The sequence below is a fragment of the Symphalangus syndactylus genome, chromosome 4, assembly GCF_028878055.3.
Source record: "Symphalangus syndactylus isolate Jambi chromosome 4, NHGRI_mSymSyn1-v2.1_pri, whole genome shotgun sequence".
In the NCBI taxonomy this organism is placed as follows: Eukaryota; Metazoa; Chordata; class Mammalia; order Primates; family Hylobatidae; genus Symphalangus; species Symphalangus syndactylus.
Window position 1 is genome coordinate 145,604,238 of NC_072426.2, and position 27,745 is coordinate 145,631,982.

Consider the following 27,745-nt stretch of genomic DNA (forward strand, 5'->3'; position numbering starts at 1 on the left):
ACTGATTTATTTTCCATTTATGTTGAAAAGTAATAAATGACATTTTCTCCTAAGAAATCAAACAGGGAAGCAAAGAAGATGAAGTTTTGTTTTTTGTTTTTGGTTTTGGTTTTTTGAGGCCAAATGTCATTTAAATATTTTTGTTTCTTTTCCTTTGATTGGAGAGGTTTTCAGTCTGCTTTTTGAGAATATAATTTCGTATCAATCCCCAGCCATTTGATCTTGGCTGTCAGGGCTATTGAATTTAAGGGCAGTAGTAGTAAGAAACTAAGAAAAGAAAGATGCTTTTTTTTTGAGGAATCACTGATATGGAAACCAAATTTTCTAACAAAACCTTGAATTCTAGTAAAACAAAATGAATAACATGTTTGTAAATCAAGGTTACTAAAGTGAAAAATATAAAAATCTCTAAAGATTTTTAAAAAGTGTTTTTTAAAATCATATTAATGAATAAAGACCTTGTTTTAAAGGGTACTAGAAATATTCTTTCTTAAATGATGAGTTATAAATACATATTATTAGACACTTAAACACATACACACAGAAATACATATTAATTACTCAGCTTAAATCTGTAATACTGAACAGCAATTGTATTAAAGTCAATACCAGAGTAAATGCCTGTTAATAAGTATTTATTGTTAACTATATAATTAGATAAGAAATCATGAGTTATGAAGAAAGAGGAGGCAAAAATATTATTATTTGAAATAAACATTGTGTATCTGTAAAACACTAGTTTTTAAAAATTATTTAAAGAATAGTTCAGTTTGGTGACTGAATAAGAAGTATAAAAATAAATAACTTTAGTGTGTGCTATTTAGAAAAATGTAATGAAAGAAAGGATACTACAAACAATACAATGAAGATAAAATACGTCCACAAAAATTTACCAAAAATTGCATAGGACTAAAAGAATGAAAATTGTATAAAACGCCACTGAGGTCCAAAGGCAGAACACTTGAAAAATAGCTGATATATATAAAAATATCAATTATATAAGGATGAACCAGAAAATCTAATGTAATCTAAAAAACAAAATCCAGAAAGGCCAGTTTATTAAACCGTTCACACAGAAAAATAAACATGTTATTAGTTGGAAAAAGAATACAGTAAGAAATGGCTTTGCATATATTAAAAGGGGTTACTAATGATGTTTCCAATGCAAGCATTGGCATAACCGTGAAATGCCATGATAATGTTTAAATATGCATGAGCGAGTGTACAAAGTTTGTACGTAGCCTTTTAAAGCAGGGAAGAAAAAAGCAAATTACTCAATAATTTTTTTTTTTTTAATATGACAGGGTCTTGTTCTGTTACCCATGCTGGAATGCAGTGGCCCAATCTTGGCTTACTGCAACCTCTGCTTTCTGGGTTGAAGCGATTTTCATTCCTCAGCCTCCCCAGTAGCTGAGATTGCAGGTGTGTGCCACCACACCTGGCTAATTTTTGTATTTTTAGTAGAGACGGCATTTCGCCAGGTTGGCCAGGCTGGTCTCAAACTCCTGGCCTCAGGTGATCAGCCTGCCTTGGCCTCCTAAAGTGCTGGGATTATAGACCTGAGCCACTATGACCAGCCTCAATAAATAGTATTTCTATAACTGCCTGAACATTTGCTTTGGAAAAAATAAAAATTATATTTATCTCACTTCTCACACCAAAACATATTCCAGATGTTTCAAAAATTTTAATAGATAAAATAAAAACAGAATGTTAGTAAAACTCTGAGTTTTTAAATAGATACTAAAAATGATATTGGACTAGGGAAGGCCTTTTTGTAAATATATAAAATATAAAATGAGAAATTATAAAAGAAAAAAATCATCTGGATGGAAAAAATAATTAGATGTAATAAAATAAAATATTTGCAACATATGTAATTAACAAAAATATAATAAATATAGTATGTAAAAAACAAAAACTGTTTTTAAAAATTCTTGAACAATCATTTATTTCACAATGAAGGAAATACAAATGATAAAGATATAAGAAATTATTAATTCATAGTAATCAAGAAATGTCAAATTAAAATATGAGGAATATATATTTTACTGATGAAGCTGAAAATTTACAGGTGTCTCAGGATGTGTCAAAACTGTTGTACGTACTTTAAAGATTATCTCAGTAATTCCATTTCTAGGAATTTATGCTTCCCCTTCAAAAACGCATAACTGTGAAAAGCAAAGTTGTTCATTGTTTGTAATGGGAAAATTAGAAATAATAGTATATTTTCAGTGGAATGGTGTAAATTGGAATACAATCAAATAACATCAACTATTGGAAGTAAATAAAAAGTATACAATTATTCTGGAAAAAGTCAAATTACAAATCAGTATGTGTATTAAAATCTGCATACAAGTATTAATAAACATACACTAAAAATCTAGGCAGTGGTTCTGTCTGCCATGTGAGATTACACTTTCTACTTCTGTGTAGTTTGCTTTTTATATTGAGTATATTTCATTTACTTAAAGGCAATTAATATAATAAAATCTTAGTACTAGCTCCTTCTGCAGAGCACAGCAATAGGTGATGATACACATTCCAGTCTTCGTATCTGTTCTAGAAGATAAAATGGCTTTTATAGAGATGATAATCTCATTTTGTTTTCTCCTGCTAGGGAAAGGTGAACATGGGAAACCTTACCCCCTTACTGAAGAGGACCATGATGACTCAGCTTACAGGGAAAATGGTTTTAATATTTTCGTCAGCAACAATATTGCTCTAGAGAGGTCTCTGCCAGATATTCGTCATGCTAAGTGAGTATCAGCACATCAGTGATCAGGGTGGGTTTTTTTGGTTTGTTTGTTTTGTTCTTTGATTGTTTTTTTAAATGTGTATCACCGTGAGATATGTGACCTAATATTTTATCCTAATAATTTTTATAAAAACTCATATTGTATCATCTTAAATATACTTGATCTAAGTTGGAGTAACCATTAAAATTTCAAAACAATACTGAATCTCTAAAAATTCAATACACATTTTTGTTGACTGTGTTAACTCATTAACATGAAATATTTTAAGACAATATCCATACTTTTAACTTTTGATCATGTAAATTACAAAGCAAATGTTTTTTGCTGGTTATTAGAGCTACCAGAACTGTCTACATGTGCATGTCTTCTATGAACTTCATTCTCACCCCAGAGAGATTTAGTGCCATGGTTGTTGCATTTTCATAAAGAATACCCTAAATGAATGCATCTGTAATCCAAAAGTGATAAGTAATGATTGCTGGTTCAATTTCTTGTCACTTTATGAACTTCTTGTGGCTTGTCTATTAACAGTGCATTGAGTTTGTATTGAACTGTAACTGCATATTATAGTTGAAATGATAGTACTATATATACTTACCCCAAATCCATCTTTTCTCTATCCACCCCCATCTACCTCTAACATCACTTATTGTACTTTTCATTTTAATATGTTATTATTTTCCTATTAGCATAAACACCACCAAAGTATACTGAGAACATGGAATGTGATAAGAATTTGGAATGTAGTGGTGGCACATGTATCTGATAAATCTATCTAACTGTACTAATATAGCTATCCTTCCACCCACAACAACCCAAAAACTTCCCTGTGGAAACCCTGGTGTGAGAGAGAGAAAATCAAGGGAAAAAAATCGGGGCAACTAATTAAAATAAGAATTAGAAATCTAAATTAAACCAGTAATTTAAAGCGAATAAAACTCCTTAACTTTATGCAAAGATAATTGACCCTTTAGAAAAAATATCAGTACATTATGGTTTGAAGGACTATTTTCTAGTTGCCATTTTGTATCTTTAGAAATTTATTTAAAATTATGAAATAATTACTGTTTTTCTCCTCATGTTTTATATGAAGTTGCATTTCCCAATATAGCTAAACAGAGGACTAATATGAAGAACAATCATTTTTTTCCTAAATTGAGTGCTTTATATATTGACTCAGGCCTTTTAGCCAGCCCAATTATCCCCAGGTTACCTGAAATTATCTACAGTAATTCTCACTGACCAATAACATTTCTAGTTACAAAAAATTTTAATACCTAATTACACATCATCAAAGATGCATTAAGTTGCATTGTTGGCTAATAAATATGCTAAGAGAATAATTTTTATCTATCCAGTTCCCCCCCACCCCCACACTTCTTTTTTGTTTTAGACGGAGTCTCCCACTGTTGCCCAGGCTGGAGTGCAGTGGCTTGATCTTGGCTCACTGCAAGCTCCGCCTCCTGGGTTCACGTCATTCTCCTGCCTCAGCCTCCCGAGTACCTCGGACTACAGGCGCCCACCACCACGCCTGGCTAATTTTTTGTATTTTTAATAGAGACGGGATTTCACCTGTTAGCCAGGATGGTCTCAATCTCCTGACCTCGTGATCCACCCACCTCAGCCTCCCAAAGTGCTGGGATTACAGGCTGAGCCACCATACCTGGCCCCCACCCCAACACTTCTAATGTCACTTTCTTAATGTGTATTCAAGCGGAAATAATGACAAGTTTAGAAATGGTGCAGAAAATCACTGAAGTCAAAAGAAGGCAGTTATTCCCATTCGTCTCAAAAACTATTTTTAGTGTGAACACCATCTTTTAAGAAAAGATCTTATGTAATAATGGAAAAAAAAATGGAAAGATATAAAAAAAAATCTGAAATTTTTATTAGGGTTACTGAATTTACAATATGAAGAAAGCATTATTATAAATGTTATGGAAGAAAAATATAAATATGGCCAAAATATAATCTGTGATAATATTCCAACTTAGTTACTAAGGCTGGATATTTAATAGGACAAGTGGTCATGTAGTAAGAAAAAAAGAAAGAAAAAACGAAAACAACAACAGCAACAAAAATCTTGAGAGGGTTTGAAATGGATAAAAAGAAAGTGTTAAGTATGATACTACCAGGAATAAGGTTCACCTTGTCGAGGTCAATATTTGACTCTTAGCAATGCTGGAAGAGAAGTCCGATGTCACCTCTGATTTTGCCAGTGCTCCACCCGCAGGAAACGGAGAGCCAAAGAGTGTCTTACAGGTTCCCACTGTTTAAAGTACTATGCTTTTGACTTCATCTGTGCTTCACCAAAGGCAGGGCAGGTACATTTAACCACAAGAGTATGCAGCTCTGTGTAAGTGATCTTTGAAATTATAAGATCAACTTGTGACATATTTCAGTATTATCTATTTAACTAGGCTGAAAGTGATGGACCATGGCTTTTTTATATTGACACATTCTGTAGAATAGAATGCAAACTTTGCATGACTTTTAAAATAAAACATAACCCTTCTAAGAAACTTTTCCTTTTCAGTAAGCCAATTGAAACTACAGTCTCAGAGTGCTAGGAGGGAAGAGTTTATTTTTCTTTATTCTAGGATTTTGCAATGGAAGATATGGGGACTCTTATCTTGAGATTTAACTGAACTTGATCTTATTCTAAAGCATACTAATCGGACTTATGCCATGTGATAAACTATTGGTCACTCCCTGTATATTTAAATGCTCTGTACTCTTTCATATTCTCAGATGTAGTTAAAAAAAACCATGGTTTTATATGTTTTGATATGTAGTGCATATTCTAGTACACTATGAAGAATATTTAAGACAATGTATTTCAGAAATCCTAATGCATAGACTTCTTTTTTTTTTTTTTTTTTTTTGAGATGGAGTCTCCCTCTGTAGCCCAGGCTGGATGGCAATGACGTGATCTTGGCTCACTGCAACTTCTGCCTCCTGAGTTCAAGCGATTCTCCTGCCTCGGCCTCCCAAGTAGCTGAGATTACAGGCACCTGCCACCAAGCCGGGCTAAATTTTTTGTATTTTTAGTAGAGATGGGGTTTCACCATGTTGGCCAGGCTGGTCTCAAACTCCTGAACTCAAGTGATCTGCCTGCCTCAGCCTCCAAAAGTGCTGGGATTACAGGCGTGAGACACCGCGCCAGGCCTGCATAGGCATTTTTTAAAGAGATTTTCTGATTCATTTGTTCACTAGTATAAAAATAAACTGCTTTTTTTGGCTTTATTATTTCAGAATCAGCAATAGATTTCCTTAAGTAGGAGCCATAGACGAAGGACAGTATATTGGCATGTGTGCAATAATTTGATCAGTCTTACTTTTATCCAAAAAATAAATTTCAAGCTTTTCACTTTTGTTTTTAATTTTTAAAATAGTTTTTTTCAAATGCTCTTAACATCTCTATCTTAGAAATTGTTTCAGCTTCTTACACTATCTATGCTTTGGTATGTCAAATTTTTTATCTTTTTTTATATACTCCTAGCCCTACACTTTGGGTTGTTTTTTTGTTTTTTGTTTTGTTTTGTTTTGTTTTTTTGAGATGGAGTTTCATTCTTGTTGCCCAGGCTGGAATGCAATGGCACAATCTCGGCTCACTGCAACCTCCGCCTCCCGGGTTCAAGCGATTCTCCTGCCTCAGCCTCCCAAGTAGCTGGGATTACAGGCATGCGCCACCACGCCCGGCTAATTTTGTATTTTTAATAGAGACAGAGTTTCTCCATGTTGGCCAGGCTAGTCTTGAACTCCTGACCTCAATCTGCCTGGCTTGGCCTCCCAAAGTGCTGGGATTATAGGCATGAACCACTGTGCCTTGCCCTGGTTGATTTTTGTATATTTTTTGAGCATATACTTGATGTATTTTAAATACTCACTCCCTTCTTCTGTTAGTGCCAAGTCATGTCTGTATCCATAGTGCCTGTGATCAGCCTGAATGTCTCCGTAGAACATCTTATCTTTATATTTTATTTAATGCAATGTTGATAAGAATTTTACAATGAGCACTTCTGTATGACAAATGTCCAGTCAATGGATATCTCGGTGGCCTGGTTTTATTTTGCCACACTTTAAGTTTTTCTCCACTTGTGTATTGATTTTGCCCTGTCTTTGTATTTAGTCATCTACCTGAGATGTCACATATATTCTTAGCATGCTATGGAACACCTTATTTAACTTATAGTTCAGGGTGGGAGACATAAGACATCTATTTGAAATATACATATAAAATAGGGAAGCAGAAAACTATGTAAGAATGGCCTATATAGAAAAGAAGCTCTGATAAATTTATGCATGAATATGTTGTTGCTAAGATAAAATTGAATTTTTAAGCAAGTATTATTCCCTGGATATGGAAAAATTAATCAAAAGTTATCACAAATACCCCGTAAGCATGACATAATTAGTGTAATTAATGTGGGTAAGAAAAATTCATATCTATGAAAAAAGGAATAATTGAGATAAAGACATAGAAGAACCATTCTAATAGGAGAGTTGAGGTAGGCTTCACAGCAATTTTGGGTAAATGCATCTTTGATATGAGTTTCATTTTTTTTGGCTGTTATAAAAGTATATGTGTTTATACAGATAAATATTTATGCACCTACGTGTTACCTGAGATAGACTTCTAAGGTGGCTGAGTAGCTGAGATATTTTAAAATTAATATAGTCTCACTTTGTATTGTGAGTTTTTATCATTTCTTTTTTATATCACTAATATTACTTAGGTAGAAATAGTTTTAGCTTCCTGACTTTGACAATAAATGGAGTATGAGGTATCACAGAGTGTTGTCTCAATACTCAATACTCCATTGATTGTCAAAGCCATGAAGCTAAAACTATTTCTGTCTAAGAGAATCTTTACAACCTCTTGGATTATATGATTGTTTTCAGTAGGGTTGCAGTTATACCAGACTAATGTAGCCCTGTTTCCTGTAGTTTCAGAACCATTTGAGAGATGGCCCCAGAAATGATTTGCTATGAAAACATTCTCTTTATTATTGTTGCATTTCTATTGGTGAGCATGGTTTAGATGTAGGCCAAGTATTATACTCAAGACTGAAGTCCAGAATGAGGCACATTCAGTCTTCAAGTCACAGACATTGCTGGATAACATAAGCAAAATTGTCAGACTTAAGCCATGGATGGCAGAATAAGATGACTGATCTCTGCAGGCAAGCAGATTCCAAAGCAGAAAAAACGAAGAAGGAGCTGGCCAACTACAGTAAGCTTTGTAACCCAAACCCAGGAATCTCTTTCTCCGGGAAAGAAACTCTGAAAAGGTGGAGAAAGGCCAGGCGTGTTTGTCTAATGAATGTCCTGCCACATGGGAACATCTGTAGAGAAAAGAAGTCTCCTCCTGTGATAAGTAGTATATACTTACACAGTACTTACATGAAGTACTTACAAAGTAAGCACTATATGCTATTTCTCAATATATACAGACTTTTGAGCAAACTCTTGATTTTTCAGTGCCTTATATCCTAAATACTCCTGCCTCCCTGGAAGTATATTGAATAATGATTCTAAACATATTGCCTTGCATGACTTGCATCGTGAGGCTGAACAAGTCAAATTGTGTTTTTGAATGTTTATGTGCCCATTTCCGTAAGCGGGGATGCAAGTTTCTTCAGCTTCCTCATTATGTACGAAGATTATTAAAATTGGGACAAGGTTTAGCAAATCAGCGATAGCATGATCTATTCACTTATTTCTTTGTCTTCTGATAATGATCTTTCTGATTCCCTTTTTTATTTTCCAGTTATATCATGGAGATGTAAAATATAAGGAGACCTGGTGTATTCTGATTTCACAATTTTAATTGTAAATACATAATTAGACTTTTTATTAGAAAGAATAATTATGTATTCAATTTCTTTCAGATAAGATTTAGTAAATATACTATAAATAGTTTTTATTTTATTTTTATGCATAGTAGAAAAATGTGATCCGTTTTGACTTTTGTCTATGTAATCCTAGACCTCATTGGCAAACATATTTGAGTTTAACCATCCAAAAATGTGCAAGGATAATTTTTTATATTTCTCAATTTCAAAAGCCACATAAAAAGTGAATAGCACTAGCTGATTGCCTTTTCCATTTTTATTATGATATCCTTGTGAACTTGATTAAGTACCTTCATTCAACAAGTTTACAAGTGAATTCAGAAGCAAAATATACTAAAATGACTGTTCATGCACTCCAATTAGGTGTGAATGTTGCCACAGAGACAGAGATGGGAAATGTATCCTTTAAATCAAATGCTATTCTAGCCTAGGGTACATCTAAATATTACTTAAAAAATAAAGCAATTAAATGATAAGCAGGAGATTGAAAGAAGGAATAGCTAGAATCAGGTAAAAGCCATCTTTCAAAACTGTTATTTAAGTGAGTATCTTTCAATATTTTTTGAAAACCAATTGTATGCACAGTAATACAGACATTAGTACATAAGTTCTAAGGGTCATTACAGAAAGTCATAATGAAATAACAACAATAAAAAATTTAGATATACCTCTTATTCTTGACTAAAGCCTGAAAAAGACAGATGTTTATCACTGTAACTAAGAGGTGTGTCCCTAGTGAAACAAAAATCTTCCTTGGAGAGATAACAGTTTAAGACTTGTCAGACATTAACCTTTTGGAGTGACTGACAGACCGTGAGGCTGGGTCTTTGAAAGGCTGAATGAGGCTGGGCACCATGGCTCACACCTGTAATCCCAGCACTTTGGGAGGCTGAGGCGGGTGGATCACGAGGTCAGGGGTTTGAGACCAGCCTGGCCAACATGGTGAAACCCTGTCTCTACTAAAAATAGAAAAAATTAGCTGGGTGTGGTGGCAGGCGCCTATAATCCCAGCTGCTCTGGAGGCTGAGGCAGGAGAATCACTTGAACTCAGGAGGTGGAGGTTGCAGTGAGCCAGGATCGCACCATTGCACTCTGGCCTGGGCAACAAGAGCGAAACTCCTTCCCCCCCCCAAAAAAAAACCAATAACAACAAAAAACAACAAAAAAAGAAAGGCTGAATGAGGACAGGGATAAGGGAACTGGAGTCTAAAAGGATAACAATGGGAAAATAGTGCACATGAAAAAAGAAATCTAAAAATAAACTATAGCTGCTTCAAAATCATGTGTTGAATATCAAAGAACAGCCTTTGTAATCTTATGATAAGGATCAAATAAATAAAACTAAAAGCATAGGTTTGAGAAATAGATTCATAATTTTAACCTTTAAAGAAAAAAATCTGAAAATTTGATGTAATCATATACATTGCTCTGTAAGGTTTATCTAGCAACTGTATCTCTAAATTTTCCCCTTCCTCATTTTACTCCTACCTACAGAAGTTTACTGAAATGACAGACAGTGATTTAAGATTTTAGGTTGTATATAATAAAGAATGAGTCTGTAAGAAAATTCTGCCATTTTAAAGAGAATGCTGGAGCTTCCTTTCCAAATCAGCAAGCCATGTAATCTTAAACTATTGTTAAAGTAATCACTAGCGCTTAGATTGTGATGCCAAACAGTGGCATTAATAAATGTGATTGCAGCCAAAGGATAATCTGTAAATCTAATGCTCATTCAAATTAAAAAATTAAAGTAGATATATCACATATTCTCTTTAACTTAATCATTAAACAGAATTGGTTGAACCATCAATGTGCATGTTACCATACTACAGAGGAAATAATTTAAAATTTTAATAAATTTATCTCATTTATAAAGATTCTTGATTTGAATATTTTAAATGTGCACTTAAAAACTATTAATTTCATTCTCAAGTATTCACAGATAATTGTACTTGATTTTATAAAAGAAAAATTGTCTCTATAAATTTTAAATCATTATCTTAAAACGTACTTTATCAAGATTAGAAATCCTGATAAGTATTTTTCAATAACAAATGTGCTCTTACCTGAAGCACATTTTTAGTTATCTGACAATTATTTATTAAGCATATGAGGGACAGGCACTTAGATGAGTTTATAAATAAGTCATCCAAAGGTTGGATGTCAGCATAAGGTACTCCCCTGACTTGCTCCTTGGTGAAGTTGTGGAAAATTATTTCTTTAAAAATATCTAAGTCTCTGGAAATGGTCCTAAAGGCAAATAGAAAGGGAAGAAACATCTATTCAAGACAATTTATGAAAATTTGGTAAGAAAGGAATTTGTGGTATCTGAAAGAAGATCACTCTATCCTTCCCTCCCAACTCAGCAAGTCAGAGACACTACTTCATACAGGTGCAACCAAGAACACAGGGCTTTCTATTCGCCTCGCTCCGAATCCAAGAGCCATTTACCTAGGAAGAGCAGGACTTCAGTATCTCTCATCCTGCTCCTTGTTTCCTGTTAACTATGAGAAAGTCTTGGGTAATCATAGTACAGAGGTGGGCATCTCTTCTTCCTCTTAGCCACCACACACAAAACAGAGGCTCTATGTGGGGTATAGCATGCTGAGAATACTTCAGGCCCTTATTGTACTTTGCCTAGTTTGTGATGTGGTGATTTCACATGAGTGATGCAAGCAGAGAGGTTCTCAAGCTACTGGTCCCCTCTCTCTGAGTGCTCAGCTTTTAAAGCAGGGTGTCTTTCCAGGCATGTTGGCCTTGTCCCCACCCTTATCTCCAGAGCTTTGCTTCAGAGATTTTGCCTGAGAGAGAAGCAAGGCACAAAACATATAGCACCAAATATCTTCCCAAAGAAACTGACTTCCTTGCAACATTGCATAGAGAAGTTCAAACCTAAGGTCACTCTGAAAAAGAGATTGTGGTGAAAAGTAATTGTATGGTGGTGGTTTGTATATTTAGGAAGCTACAGCCTACACTGCAGGCCAGCCATTTTGCAGGAGAGAAATAAAGAATGAGAAACTTGGGAGGATCCCTCCTGGTGTCAGAACAAATATCAGAGAGACTTCAAAAACTAACCCTTCAAATGAGCCACAATTTGAACAGATTAGTGTGTAGAACAATTTATATCCCAGGGCATTGTTAAAAACAAGAAAGCAATCAACCAGCAATTAGTGGTGTTTAACAGCAGGATATGGTCAGGAAAGAGAGGAAGAAACCCCTACGAAAACCACTGTCATCTCAGGCTGAATGTGGGCAACCCAAAGCCACAGCCCCCTGAGGAGCAATGCTGGAGACTTAACCATGTGATGAAAAGAAACAGACTTCAAACAAAATACAGTGGTTTTCTTTTATCTGTGATTTCACTTTTTGAGGCTTTATTTACCTGTGGTCAATCATAGTCAAAAAATAAGTGAGTACAGTACAATAAAATATTTGGAGAGAGAGTGAGACCATATTAACATAATTTTTGTTACAGTATATTGTTATAATTGTTTGATTTTATTATTGTTGTTAATCTCTTACTCTGCCGGATTTATAAATTAAACTTTATCATAGGTATGTATGTACTGGAAAATAATAATAAATATAGAGTTAGGTACTATCTGCAGTTTTAGGCATCTACTAGGGGTTGTGGAACATATCCCCCATGGATGTGTGGGGGTTGGGGGTTGGGGACTACTCTAATCAGGCCAGTTACTAAAAAAATAAACAAGCAAGTAACAATAACAAGTCCAAGTGGGAGGCAGAATAATCAGTACTTAGAGTTGCTAAAATATATCATCTGAAACATCCTGTTTCCAACAAAAACATATAAGCCATGCAAAGAAACAGTAAAGTGTGATCCCCCAGAATAATAAAAAGGCAGGTAAAACGGTCTGTGAGAGAAATCAGAGATTAAATATAACAGAAAAAGACTTCAAACTAGCCATCATCAATACATCTACTGAACTAAAGGAAACATAATAAAAGAAACAAAGAAAGGTATTATGATAATGTTTCATTAAATAGAGGACATCAATAAAGAGAAATTAGAAAACAACAAAAAAGACCAAATAAAACTTCTAGAGTTGAAAGCTGCAGTAGCTAAAATAAAAAGTTCTTTTGAGTGGCTTAAGAGAAGACTGCAACTGATAGAAGGAAGAAATATCAATGTTACAGTAGGTAGTAAGGCAGACACGAGCAGGACAGGAGAGGGTCCCCCACCACCAGAAATGCCAGGCAACTATCATGTGATGGTCAGGCAGTTATTAAACTGTCTCGCTAAGATAATAATTGGTCACAGCTGGCACCAGGGAAAGGCAGTCTTCTAATAGAAACATCTGAAACTGGTGATCAGCAGCTTTCTGATAAGATCTCAGAAGACGGGCAAGTGAGCTTAAGTATGCACACAAAGATGCAAAATGGTGGAGTTTAACTGGTATATGACCCTCTAGGAACATTCCGATTGGTAAGAGAAGAACGCCTCAAGTGAGCATTCGTACAACTCCAGTAAACACACTGCATGCAGACAGCCCACCCAAGGGAAGAATCAGGGGAGAAGTAATGCAAGACCCTAGAAACATGCCAACATATGAAACCCCAAGTCAAAAGGTCAAACCATGCACTTGATCACTCAAGTCATGCACTTGGCCCTCTTGCATGCTTAGTTCACTTCTATTCATGCCTGCTCTAAAGCTTTTTAATGAACTTTTGCTTCTGCTCTAAAACTTGCCTTGGTCTTTCACTTTACACTCTACCTTATGCCCCCTCAGTCGAATTCTTTCTTCTGAGGAGGTAAGAATTAAGGTTGCTACAGATCCATACAGATTCACCACCTATAACACCAACATTGAAGACAAATAGAGATTATGAAATATGAATGTATGAATTTGTTCTCAGATTATTATAAGGAACTACCTGAGATGGAGTAACTTATAAAGAAAAAAGTTTTAATTGCCTCATGGTTCTTCAGGCTGTACAGGAAGCATGGCTGGGGAAGCCTCAGGAAACTCATAATCATGGCTCTTCATGGTAGAGCAAGAGAGAGAGTATGAAGGTGGAGGGGCTACACACATTTAAACAACCAAATTTCATGAGAATTCTATGGGATAGCACTAGGGGGATGGTGCTAAACCGTTAAAAACCACCCCCGTGATCCAGTCACCTCCCACCAGGCCCCACCTTCAACATTGGAGATTATAATTCTACATGAGATTTGGGTGGGGACACAGTGCCAAACCATATCAATGGAGAATAATAAGAATGAAGGAAAATAAACACAGACTCAGATAAATGCAGGACAACATCAAGCAAACCAACATGTATATAAGGGGCATTTCTGAAGGACAGGAGAAGAGTTAATAGTAGAAAAAATATTCTGAGAAATAATGGCAGAAATCTTTTCAAATTTATTTAAAAAGCAACAGCCTACGTATGCACTATATTTCTGCCGGGCTTCATGGACACATGGCTGCAGGAACACAACAAATTATTTCATCCTTTAGTAAAGACATAAAATATCATACATAACATTTTAATTAGATTACTAAATAAAATGTCAATTTACAAATTAGGTTTCTATAGAATAAGTGAGCAAATAAAGGGATAACTGCATGGACAAATAAATAGTAATGACCCCCTTATTCAAACATGCTCACATATACTTGGCAGTCCAGACTAATTTTTCAGACCTGTCAAAAGCAAAATAAATTACTAGATATCACTGCCTTATCAAAGGTAACTGACATGGGCAAGATTAGGATAGAAAAACAGTGTGACTAAAACCAGCCATTGAAAATTGAATACGCTGACATTAACACAATTACTATGTAAATTGGTGCTTGGAAATGACTTATACGCTTTATAACATGTTTGTCACTACCCAGGTGCCAAGTTGACATTTTATTCTTCTATTGAGAATAGGAAGAGACAACCTTAACTGAACCAAAATAGTTTTGCAAGAAATCATGCGATCACAAAAGGTTGAAAGAAAATAAAGAAATTTCCTATCTTTCTGAACATGTCGGACCCTTTATATAGATTTTTTAAATAATTGGTTTGCTAACTATAATGTTATTAGCTATTCTGATAATTTTGCTTAGGAAATCTGGATTTCACAGAATTGAACTACCTGAACTGTCATCTATCAGTAAAGCCACATTACAAGGCTTTTAGTAGACTAGTAGGCAGTAAATTAACCAATTGATAAATTAGTATGGAGTGTAAGTTGCTGGCACTGTTATTTATAAAGGTGTCTAAAACACCATTTTTGCTCTAGCCATGAGGTCAGAAACAAATTGTAGTATTTTGAATTGGTGTCCTTTCCACACAGACCCTAATAAAACTGACTGGAAATGAGTTGACACTCCATCGCTATTTCAGGGAATTCCTTTGATTATTTCAAAATGGCACAAAATCATAACCATTTAGACTATGAGCCATAAAGGAATCTCAGAATATAACTTTCTGCCTGTTTATTATGATTATTACTATATGTTAACTCATTTACCATTATATGAGAAATGTACCAAATGTCATATTTTACATGATGTGTGTGTGTATATATTCATTTTAATCTGAAATATGTTAACATAATTAAGGAATCCTTAAAAATACACTATCACTTTATTCTTCAGATTATATTATCAGGTAAAGTACGTTGAATAATATGATAGAGTCAGATGCCAAAGTTACTTGAACAAACTTATTAATGAATATTAAGAATATATTTGAAGCCAATCATGTAAATGGAAAGTATTTATTTTCTGATATTACTTTAAAAGGAAAAAAGAAATAAATTCACTTAATTTTGAGGGCTCTGAGAGTCATGACTTTAAATACTAAGTTTAAATTTTCCTTTTTGAAAGGGCAGTCTTCTATAAACACATATTTTGGAAAATTTAATAGTTCTCTTAGTAATTGACTAAAATAGACCGAAAAATTAAGTTGGAATATAGGAGATTTAAACAAAATCACCAATAAACAGGCTTAATTTATGTTTATTTGTATTTATTGGCTACTATATTTAATAATGGCATAATAAATATTTTTTTCAATTGTACATGGAATATTTACCAAAATAGAACATATGCCAGTACATAAACAACTCTCAATAAATTTCAGTGGATTGAAGTAATAGAGTATTTTCTTTGACCAAACTTCTATTAAATTGTTAATCAATAAAAATAATATACTTATAAATATGCAAATATTTAGAAATTAAGTAGCATTTATAAAGGACTCATGAATCAAATATAAAACTATATAGCTTAGAAAATATTTCAAATAGAATGATAATGAATATACATCCCAAAGTTTGTTAATATGCTTTACATATAAAGTGCTCCTTATAGGTAAATGTGTAGATTTAAATGTTTAAATTTGTAAAGAAAATTTCATTTAGTTAAAGTAAGTACAAAGAAGGAAATAAATCAATGACTTGGTCAAAAAGAAGAAAAAATAATAATTCAAACTGTAATACTTTGAACAGATTAATTAAATTTCTAAATCCCAAGAAGTACTTCCAAGAAAAAAAAAGAGAACACCACATTATTATCAATTATGAAACATAGACATCATTAAACTTTCAACAAGCATTTAAATTATAATGAAGGAATATTGTAACCATCATGCCAATACATTTGACACTTAGATAAAATATAAAATTTTATTTGAATACCAACTGTTGCTATCACAAAATGAAGCAGAAAATTCAAATATCTGTGGAACTATAAAACATTACATTTGTAATTAAAAGACTACCAGGCAGGTTCTGATTTCTGGGTAAGATGAAAGAAACACATGCTTCTCTCATTCTCATTGAACTCAAATGTAAAATCTAGGCAGAGTTGTGGCCCCACTGATTGAAAACACTGGAAAAAATAAATAGCAATAGGTGGAGAAGGAAAAGACATGAGAATTCAAAGTGGCAGTGAAATGATACTGTGAGCCTGAGTTCCTTAAAATAATGTTTGACAGTTAAAGCAAAACAACATTTCCTGTAATTTTCAGTGTACCGAAATATATGAGACAGCTATCACTTAGGGGAGTATAAAGGAATCTATATGGTAATATAATTTCAATGATCAAAGTGAAATGGTAAAATATTCATTTTAAATACACTGGAAAAATGAAGTATATATTCTTTATTTCCTAGAACAATCACTAAAATGTTATGCAAAGATTAAAATCACAATGGATTCATAGAAATGGAATATTAAAAAATATATAAATACTCAAAGCAGAAAAGTGGAACCATTTGGGGGAATAAAAAAAGAAAACACTCCACTCTACAATAGCAGAGTTTATATTCTTCTCATGTGCACTATGAAATATTTATCAAAATAGACCATATCATAAGTTATGAAACAAATGTTAATGAGTTGAAATCTGACAAAGTATATCACTGATCATAGAATTAAACTAAAAATCAATAACAGAGGGATAACAGAACAATCTCCAAAAACTTAGAAACCAACACATAGTTTAATAATCCATGCACTGAAAAGGAGGTTTCAAAGGAAATTAGAAAATATTTTTAAATGAACAAAAATAAAAATATACTTACCAAAAGTTATCTGTGTATATAAAGCAATTTTAAGTTTTGTAATTCTATGTTCATAAAAAGAGAAAAAAACCTCAAATCCATAATTTAAGGTTTCAGTTTAAGAAAGTAGAAAGAGATGAGCAAAATAAATTCAAATAATAAATATCTTACTGGATTTGTGAAATTATCTGTATTTACTTACAGTTCTATCAACTTTCGCTTCATATTTTTGGAAGCTTTGTTATTGGTGCATAAACATTTTGGATTGTTATGTCCTCTTGAGGAATTGGCCTCTTTAACGTGAAATAAACTTTTATATCCTAGTAATATTCTTTGCTTTGAAATTCATTTTATTACCTATTAATAAAATCAATTTGGCTTTTCAAAGTAGTGATAGCATGACATATCTTCTGTACATTTACTTTTGAACTTATTTGTGTCTTTACATTAAAAATAAGTTTATTGCAGGAAGGAGGTGGCAATCTGGCAATCTCTGCCTTCTATGAGCTTGTTTAGATTACTTATAGTCAATGTGATTATCGATATGTTGTGTCAAATTTACCATATTAATACAGCTTCCCTATTTGTATTATTTAGTCTACTTTTTTCTCTGGCTTTGACTTCGTTTGGATTAATTCTATATTTCTAATCATTCTGTTTCATCTTTTTTGAGGAGTAAAGTTGATATAATTCTTTTTGTGTTATTTTAAGTTGCTTTAGGGTAGATAAAATATGAAATTATATTGATCTATCTTTAAGCAATGTTACCTGACTTTATTTATAGTATAAGTATTTACAACAGTATACATCCATGTCTCCAGTTCTGGCCTTTATGCTATTATTGTGAAATATTTTGCTTCTATTTATATTATAAGCCTAAAAATATAATACTATCATTTTTGCTATAAGCTAATCAATTATATTAATATTTTAAGTGAATAGATAGCAATAAAAGTTACTTTAATAACTAACAACATAATTATCTTTTCTGTTGCTTTTTTGTTTTTATATGACCTAAAAGTCATTCAGGAGCAGGTTAATGGCCATGTAATTGCATGGTTTTGAGAAATATTTTTTAGTTTTGATTTCTATATCTATTGTGCTGTTGTCCAAGAGTGTGTTTCATATGATTTCAGTTCTTTTACATTTGCTGAGGACTGTTTTATGTCTGATTGTGTGGTCAATTTTAGAGTGTGTGCCATGTATAGCTTAGAAAAATGTATATTTTGTTGTTTGGGGTGGAGAGTTCTGTAGAGGTCTATCAGATCCATTTGATCTGGTGTTGAGTTCAGGTGCTGAATATCATTGTTAACTTTCTGCCTCGGTGATCTAATATTGTCAGTGTAGTGCTGAAGTCTCCCAGTGTTATTGTGTGAGAGTCTAAACCTCTTGGTAGGTCTCTTAATGACTTGCTTTATTAGTCTGGGTGCTCCTGTGTTAAGTGTATATATATTTGGGATACTTGGTTGTTGTTGAATTGAACCCTTCACTATTATGTAATGCCCTTCTTTGTCTTTTTTTGATATTTGTTGGTTTAAAGTCTGTTTTGTCTAAAATCCGCATTGCCACCCATGCTTTTTTCCCATTTTTATTTGCTTGGGAGATTTTCCTCCATTCCTTTATTTTGAGCCTATGGATATCGTTGCATGTCATATGGGTCTTTTGAAGACAGCAGATCATCTGGCTTGCTTTTTTTGTACAGCTTGCCACTCTCTGCTTTTTAAATGGGGGCATTTTGCCCATTTACATTCAAGGTTAGTATTGATATGTGTCGATATGATTCTCATTTTTTGTTAGCAATTTATTATGCCAGCTTGTTTGTGTGATTGCTTTATAGTGTCACTGGTCTGTGTAATGATGTGTGTGTTTTTTTATTGGCTGCTAACAATCTTCCCTTTTCATATTTAGTGCCCTTTTCATGATTTTTTATAAGGCAGGTCTGGTGGTAATGAACTCCCTCAGCATTTGCTTAGCTGAAAAATGATCTCATTTCTCTTTCACTGAGGAAGTTTAATTTGGCTGGATATGAAATTCTTGGTTGAAGATTTTTTTTTTTCTTTAAGAATTGTTGAATATATGCTCCCAATCTCTTCTTTCTTGTAGGGTTTCTGCTGAGAGGTCTGCTGTTAGCCTGATGGGGTTCCCTTTGTAAGTGGCCTGCCCTTTTGCCCTAGCTGGCTTTAACATTTTTTCTTTCATTTTGCCCTTGGAAAATGTGATGATTATGTGTATTGAGGATTTTCTTCTTGTGTAGAATCTTGTAGGGCTTCTCTGTATTTCCTGAATTTGATTGTTGGCTCCTCTAGTAAGATTCTGGAAGTTTTCATGAACAATATCCTGAAATATGTTTTCCAAGTTATTTGCTTTCTCCCCTTCCCTTTCAAGGTGGCCAGTGATTCATATATTAGGCCTCTTTACATTATCTCACATTTCTTGGAGGTTTTGTTTATTCCTTTTTATTTTTCTTCTTTATCATTGTCTGACTGTATTATTTCAGAGATCCAGTCTTCAAGTTCTGAGATTCATTCCTCAGCCTGGTTTATTCTGTTGTTAATACTGGCTATTGCATTGAGAAATTCTCGTAGTGTGTTTTTTCATACTGGGTGTTTTATCTTTCAGCTCCTGTGTCATTTCGTTGTGATTCTTAGTTTCCTTGGATTAAGTTTGCCATTCTCCAGAATCTTGATGATCTTTGTTCCTACTCATACTCTGAATTCTATTTCTGTCATTTCAGCCAACTCATCCTGGTTAAGAACCCTTGGAAAACTAGTGGAGTTGTTTGGAGAACATAAAACACTCTGGCCATTTGAGCTGCCAGGGTTTTTGGGTTGGTTCTTTCTCATCTCTGGGTGGGTGTTCCTTTAACTGCTGGGCTGCCTCTGATTGAAGTGGTCAAGGAGGGGCAGGGTGGTTGTACTGGAATCTCAGGTCAGGCAGCCCTGCCCAGTGAGGACCAGGAGCTACATGGAGAACAGCCTGTCCATTTTTTTCTTGAGGTGGGTGCTCTGTGTTGGTGGTCCATACCAGCATCTGGACCCCGTGGATTCTCCAGAGCCTGGAGACAGCAAAGGTAAGGGCTGCAAGACAGCAAAGATGGCAACCTGTTCCTCTCACTGGGATCTCTGTCCCAGAGAGTTGCAGAGCTGCTATTGGCTAATAGCCCCAGCAGGGGGTGGCTGGAGACCTAGGCCAGGAGGACCCACCTAGTGAGAAGATACAGGATCAGGGAACCATGTTACAAACTGTCTGGACATTTTTCCATAGGGCTGCTGCCATATGCTGGGTGTCCACTCTAGTCCCTAGTCACCTTAGATTTTTCCAGCACCTAAAGATATCAACAGTGAAGGCTGCAAAAGAGCAAAGATGGCAGCCTACCCCTTCTTCTGGGCGCTCATCCCAGAAAGGTATGAACCTGTTGCTTGCCTGAACCACTGGCAGGGAGATTCTAGACCTCAGTACAGAGATTTCACCCAATGAGGAGGAACAAGATGTGTGACCTGTGTGAAAAAGCAGTCTGGCCACTTCTCTGAAGAGCTGCTGCACTGTGCCAGGAAACTGCTCCAGTGCCTAGTCACCTCAGACCCCCTAGAGCCCGAAGGCAACAATAGCTAAGGTTGTGAAGCAGCAAAGATGGCAGCCTACCCCTCCCTCTTGGGAGCTGCATCTCAGGGACATATAACACTGCTACTGGTGGCTGGCTGGAGTTCCAAGCCAGTGAGTCTTATCCTTCAAGGTGCAGTGGAAACGGCCTGCAGACCATCACTGCTCAACCCCGAGGATTCATACCCTTTTCTAGGGGTGTGTATGGGGGTCTAAACTCCTGTTTTGCTGGAGTTGCTACAGCTTTTGCTGGGAAGCCCAGAGCTGGGAGCTTCCAGGGTTCCACCTGTGCCTGAGCGGCCACTAAGCCAAGACTCCACGTAGCTCTGGGTGTCAGACTGCAGGCCCTGGTGGAGGGGATTCATGAGGGGATCTCCTGACCCAAGGTTTGCAAAGATCCATTGTGGAGGTCTGGTCCCCGGAGTTGCTAACTCACTTATTGCTTCCCTGAGCTAGGGAGGCTCCCCTGGCTCCGTGTTGCTCCTGAGTGGGCGTTCATCTTGCCTTGCTTGTCTTTGTTTTCCATGGGTTGAATTCTCTTCTTGATGAATCCCAATGTGTGTACCTGGCTATTTCAGCTGAAGGTGCTGTATTTACTTGTGCCCTCTTTTTCTCTCCATGAGAGTAGCCCACACTAGCTGCTTCTAGTCAGCCATCTTGGCCAGCTCCCAGCATTGTTGTTTTATCGCTGATTTTAACAACTTAATTTTGATAGGAAGTAGTATAGTTTATTTGTTTTTTTGTGTTAAGCTTCACTGAGCTTTTGAAGCTCAGCATTTACCAATTTCATTAAATTTGGAAATTTTCCATTTCTTCAAATGTGTCTTGTCTCTCTTCCCTTCTCTTTGGGGCACTTTAAGTACACATATATTAGGCCTCTTGAAGTTGACCCCTTGCTGCTGACTTACTGTTAGTTTTATGTTCAGACTCTTTCTTTTTTGTTTCATTTTGGGTAGTTTTATTTCCAGATATTCAAGTTTACTGACCTTTTATTCTACAGTATCTGATCAGCCTTAAATTCTAACCAACTTATTTTCATCTCTAAAAGTTGCATTTGGATATTTTAAATATCTTTTATATATCTTAAATTCAATTTTTCATTATCTTCTTGAATATAAGTAAAACAGCACTAATAACTTTAATATCTTTGCCTATTATATTATCTGTATCATTTCACTTAATTTTTTCTCATTATTCATTTTTTGCTTCTTTTAATGGTTGATTTTTAAAAATTTATTTTATTTTACTCTCTTCAGAACACTTAATATGTGTGTAGATATTACACACATATTACAAAATGTTCAATATCTTGTAAAAAAAAGAAAGAGTAGTTTTTGTTTTCTTTTGGTTTTGAGATGGAGTTTCACTCTGTCACCCAGGCTGGAGTGCAGTGGTGCAATCTGGGCTCACTGCAACCTCCACCTCCCAGGTTCAAGCAATTCTTCTGTCGCAAGAGATCTACTCTTACAAGTAAATTTTTAAGTATACAATACATTATTGTTGATTATAGGTACAATATCATACAACAGATCTCTAGAACGTATTGATTTTAATTGGCTGAAACTTTAGGCTGGTTGATTAGTAGCTTCCCAGGTCCTGTCCCTCTGTCCACTGGCAACCATTCCACTCTTTCTTTCTATGGATTTGATTATTTTAGGTACCTCATTTAAGATAAATCATGCAGTATTTATTTTTCTGAGACTGGCTTATTTAACTTGGCATAATATTCTCAAGTTTCATCCATGTTTGCCGCATGTTGCAGAATTTTCATCTTTTTAAGGCTGAGTAGCATTTTATTTATGTATATACCACATTTTGTTTATCCATTCATCCATCAACAAGCATTTGGGTTTCTTCCACACTTTAGCTGTTGTGAATAGTACTATAATAAATATAAGAATGCTAATGTCTTTCCAAGATTAGTTACTTTTGATAAATCCCCAAAAGAGAGATTGCAGGATCATATTTTAGTACTATTATTAATTTTTTAAGAAATCTCTATACTGTTTTTCATAGTGGCCGCACCATTTTTTATTCCTCAGACTAAACAGAGTGTAAGGGTTCTAATTTCTACACTCTTGGTGACACCTCTCTTTTGTTTTTTTGATAATGACATTTCTGACAGGTGTTAGGTGAAATCTCAGTGTGATTTTCATTTGGATTTTACTAATTAGAGATGTTGAGCATTTTTTAATATGCCAGTTGGCCATTTGTGTGTCTTCCTTGGATGAATGTTTAAGTAATTATCTCATATTTTAAAATCTGTATATTTTTTTTTAGTATTTACTATTTTTAATTTGTAAAAGTTTGTAGGATATATGAGAAATCTTGCTACATATATATATATAAGGCATAATTATCTAGTCAGAGTGTTTACAGTGTCCGTCACTTGAGTGCAATACATTTTTAAGTGTAGGCACCCTACTCTGCTATCAAACATTGAATTTATTTCTTCTATCTTACTTTATGTGTTTATCTTTTAACCCAGTTCTTTTCATCATCCCTCCTACCCCTGGCTCCCAACTGACCCTTCCTAGTCTTTGTTTTCTACTTTACACTCTCTATTTCCATCTGATCAAGTTTTTTTTTTTTTTTTTTTTACCTCCCACATATAAGCAAGAACATGTGAAATTTGTCTTTTGTATCTACCTTATTTTAATTAAGATAATGACCTTCAGTTTTATCTGTGTTGGTGCAAATGATGTGATTTTATTTTTTTCTGGCTGAAAAATATTTCATTGTGTATATATACTATATTTTCTTTGTCCAGTCATCTGTTCATGAACACTTTGCTTGATTCAATATATTTGCTATTGTAAATAGTGCTACAATAAACATGCGAGTCCAAGTATCTTTGTCATATGTTGATTTCTTTTCCATTGGGAAGATACCCAGTAGTGGTATTGTTAGATCAAATGGTAATTCTATTTTTAATTTTTTGAGAAATCGTCATACTGTTTTCCATGCTGACTATACGAGTTTACACTCCTACCAACAGTGTACAAAAGTTGGCTTTTCTCTGCATGCTTGCCAAAATCTGTTATTTATTGTCTTTTTAATAATCACCATTCTAACTGGGATAAGTTATTACCTCATTGTGGTTTTGAGTTGCATTTCTCTGATAATTAATGATGATCAGCCTCTTTTTATATACCACTTGGTCATTTGTATGTATTCATCTTAGAAATGTACATTGATGGCCGGGTGCAGTGGCTCACACCTGTAATCCCAGCAATTTGGGAGGCCAAGACGGGTGTATCACCTGAGGTTGGGAGTTCGAGACCAGCCTGACCAACATGGAGAAACCTCGTCTCTACTAAAAATACAAAATTAGCCTGGCATGGTGGTGCATGCCTGTAATCCCAGCTACTCAGGAGGCTGAGGCAGGAGAATCGCTTGAACCTGGGAGACGGAGGTTGCAGTGAGCCGAAATCGTGCAATTGCACTCCAGCCTAGGCGACAAGAGTGAAAGTCCATCTCAAAAGAAAAAAATAAAAATAAAAACAAAACAAAACAAAAAACGAAATGTACATTGATGTCCTTTGCCCACATTTTAATATAATTATTTGTTTTTCTTTTTGTTGAGTTGAGTTCCTTTTATATTCTTGATATTAGTCTCCTGTTGGATGAATAGTCTGCAAATAATTTCTCCCATTAAACAGTTTGCCTCTTTTTCTGTTAATTGTTTTCATTTACATTGCTGTGTAGAATATTTGTGGTTTAATATAGTCCCTCTTGTCTATTCTTGGTTTTGTCACCTGTGCTTTTGAGGTCTTAGTCATAAATTGTTTGCCTAGACCAACATCCAGGGGAGTTTTCCCAGTGTTTTCTTCTAATATTTTTTAGTTTAGGAGCTTATGTTTAAGTCTTTAATATATCTTGAGTTTATTTTTGTATGTGGTGAGAGATAGGGGTCTAGTTTTATTCTTCTGCATGTGGCTACCCAATTTTCCCAGCATCATTTATTGAATAGGGTGTCCTTTTCCCAATGTAAGTTCTTGTCAACTTTGTTGAAGGTCAGCTGGTTGTAAATATGTGACCTTATTTCTGGATTCTCTCTTTTGTTCCATTGGTCTGTGTGTCTATTTTTATACGAATATCAATGCTGTTTGGTATGGTTATGATACCTTGGTTACTACACTTTACAGTACGATACGATATGATATGATATGATACGATATGATATTTTGGTTACTATAGCCTTGTAATATATTTCGAACTCAGGTAATGTGATGGTTTCAGCTTTGTTCTTTTCGCTTAGGACTGCTTTGGCTATTTGGACTCTCTTTTGGTTCTATGTGAATTTTAGGACTGCTTTTTCTAATTCTGTGAAAAATGGTGTCGGCATTTTGATAGAGATTGTGTTGAATTTGTAAATTGCTTTGGACAATATGGTCATTTTAATGACATCAATTCTTCTGACCCATGAGTATAGTATATTTTTCCATTTTTTTAATCTTCAGTTTATTTCATCAGTGTTTTGTAATTTTGCTTGTAGAGATTTTTCACATCTTTGGTAAAATTTATTCTTAGCATCTTTTTTATAGCTATTGTAAATAGGATTGCCTTCTCGATTTCTTCTTTGGTGCACAGAAATGCTGCTTTTTTTGCATTAATTTTTTATCCTGAAACTTTACTGAAGTCGTTTATTAGTTCTAGGAGCCATTTGGCAAAGTCTATAGGGTTTTCTAGACGTGTAATCATGTCATCAGAGAAGAAAAAAAAATTGATTTTATCTTTTCATATTTGGTTGCAATTTATTTCCTTCTCTTGCCTGATTGCTCAGGCTAGGACTTCCAGTACATGTTGAATAGGAATGGTGAGAATGGCCATCCTTGTCTTTTTCCTGTTCTTAAGGGGAATGCTTCTAGTTTTTGCCCATTCAGTAGGATGTTTGGCTGTGGGTTTGTGGCTCTTATTATTTTGAGGTAAGTTTTTTCAGTGCCTAGTTTGTTGAAGGTTTTTATTGTGAAGAGATGTTGAATTGTATAAAAAGCTTTTTCTTTGTCTATTGAGATAATCATGACTTTTTTTTTTTTTTTTGAGAGGGAGTCTCGCTCTGTTGCCGAGGCTGGAGTGCAGTGGCACGATCTCGGCCCACTGCAAGCTCCGCCTCCCAGGTTCATGCCATACAGGCACCCGCCACCACCATGCCCGGCTAATTTTTTGTATTTTTAGTAGAGACAGGGTTCACCATGTTAGCCAGGAGGGTCTCCATCTCCTGACCTCGTGATCCTCCCGCCAATCATATGACTTTTGCGTTTAATTCTGTTTACGTGTTGAATCAAGTTTATTGATTTGCCTATGTTGTAGCCACATTGCATCCCAGGAATAAAGCCTACTGATTGTGGTGAATTAACTTTTTGATGTACTGCTGAATTCAGTTTGCCAGTATTTTGTTGAGAATCTTTGCATCTATGTTCACCAGGAATATTGGCCTGTAGTTGTCTTCATTCGTTGTGTCTTTGCCAGATTTAGGTATCAAGGTGATGCTAGCTAGCTTTGTAGAATGAGTTAGGGAGTGGTCCCTCTTCCTCAATTTTTTGCAATAGTTTTAGTAGAATTGGTACCAGCTCTTCTTTGTACATCTGGTAGAATTTGGCTGTGAATTCTTCTGGTCCCAGGGCTTTTTTGTTGACATGTTTTTTTATTACTGAATTCAAATTTGGAACTTGATATTGGTCCTTTCAGGATTTCAATTTCTTCCTGGTTCAATCTTGGGAGTTTGTATGTTTTCATGGATTTATCCATTTCCTCTAGATTTTTCAGTTTGTGTGTATAGATGTGGTCATATTAGTCTCTGAGGATCTTTTGTATTTCTGTTAGATCAGTTGTAGGGTCATCTTTGTTGTATCTAATTGTGCTTATTTGAACCTCTCTTTTTTCTTTGTTAATAAAGCTAATGGTCTATTGATCTTGTTTATCCTTTCAAATAATCAACTTTTGGTTTTGTGATCCTTTGTATAAATTTCTGAGTCTCAATTTTATTCATTTCCACTTTTCTTCCACTTGCTTCGAGGTTATTTTGTTTTTGTTTTGTTTTCTAGTTCCTTTATGTGTGATGTTAGATTGTTAATTTGAGACCATTCTAACTTCTTGACATAAGCCTTTACTGCTATGAACTTTCATCTTAACACTGATTTTGCTGCATTTCAGGATATTGGTATATTGTGTCTCTCTTTTTTATTTCAAAGAATTTTGTTTATTTATATCTTAATTTATTTGTTTACCCGAAAGGAGCAAGTTGTTTAATTTCTATGTAGTTAGGTGTTTTTGAGAGCTCTTCTTGGTATAGTTCTTTTCATTTTTTTTTTTTTTTTTTGACTGAGTCTCACTCTGTCGCCCAGGCTGGAGTTCAGTGACTCCATCTCGGCTCACCACAACCTCTACCTGCCGGGTTCAAGGTGATTCTCCTGCCTCAGCCTCCTGACTATTTGGGATTATAGGCACACGCCACCATGCCCAGCTAATTTATTTTTTTATTTTTTTTATTTTTCTTAAAGATGTGGTTTCACCATGTTAGTCAGGCTGGTCTCAAACTCCTGAACTCATGATCTGCCCACCTCGGCCTCCCAAAATGCTGGGATTACAGATATGAGCCACCATGCCAGCCTAGATTTCTATTTTTATTCATGTGGTCCAAAGGTATGGTTGGTATGACTTTGATTTTTTTGAATTTACTGAGAATTACTTCATGGCAATGCATGTGGCCAGTCTTGGAATATATTCTGCATGCAGACAAGAAAAATGTGTATTCTGTGGTTGATTGGTGGAGTACTCTGGAGATGTATATCAAGTACAAATGATCAAGTGTTAATCTAAGTTCAGAATTTCTTTGTTAGTTTTCTGCCTTATAGATGTCTTTAATGCTGCCAGTGAGGTGTTGCAGCCCCCCCTACCCCACCCATTATTGTATGGCTATGTCTTTTTGTAGGAGTAAGTATGTGTTTTATAAATTTTTGTGCTCCAATATTGGTATGCGTGTATTTAGAATAGTCAAGTAT

General features: G+C 34.9%; 1 protein-coding gene across 3 annotated transcripts in view; it reads left to right on the forward strand.

Annotated features, from left to right (window-relative positions):
* The window catches only part of GALNTL6 (polypeptide N-acetylgalactosaminyltransferase like 6), a 1,246,491-nt gene that overhangs the window by 494,871 nt on the left and 723,875 nt on the right, over positions 1 to 27,745 (forward strand). For all 3 annotated transcript variants that reach the window (XM_063638415.1, XM_055276416.2, XM_055276415.2), the window contains one exon: positions 2,621 to 2,759. In XM_063638415.1, the coding sequence (XP_063494485.1) occupies positions 2,621 to 2,759 (139 nt within the window). The remainder of the gene's footprint in view (positions 1 to 2,620; positions 2,760 to 27,745) is intronic.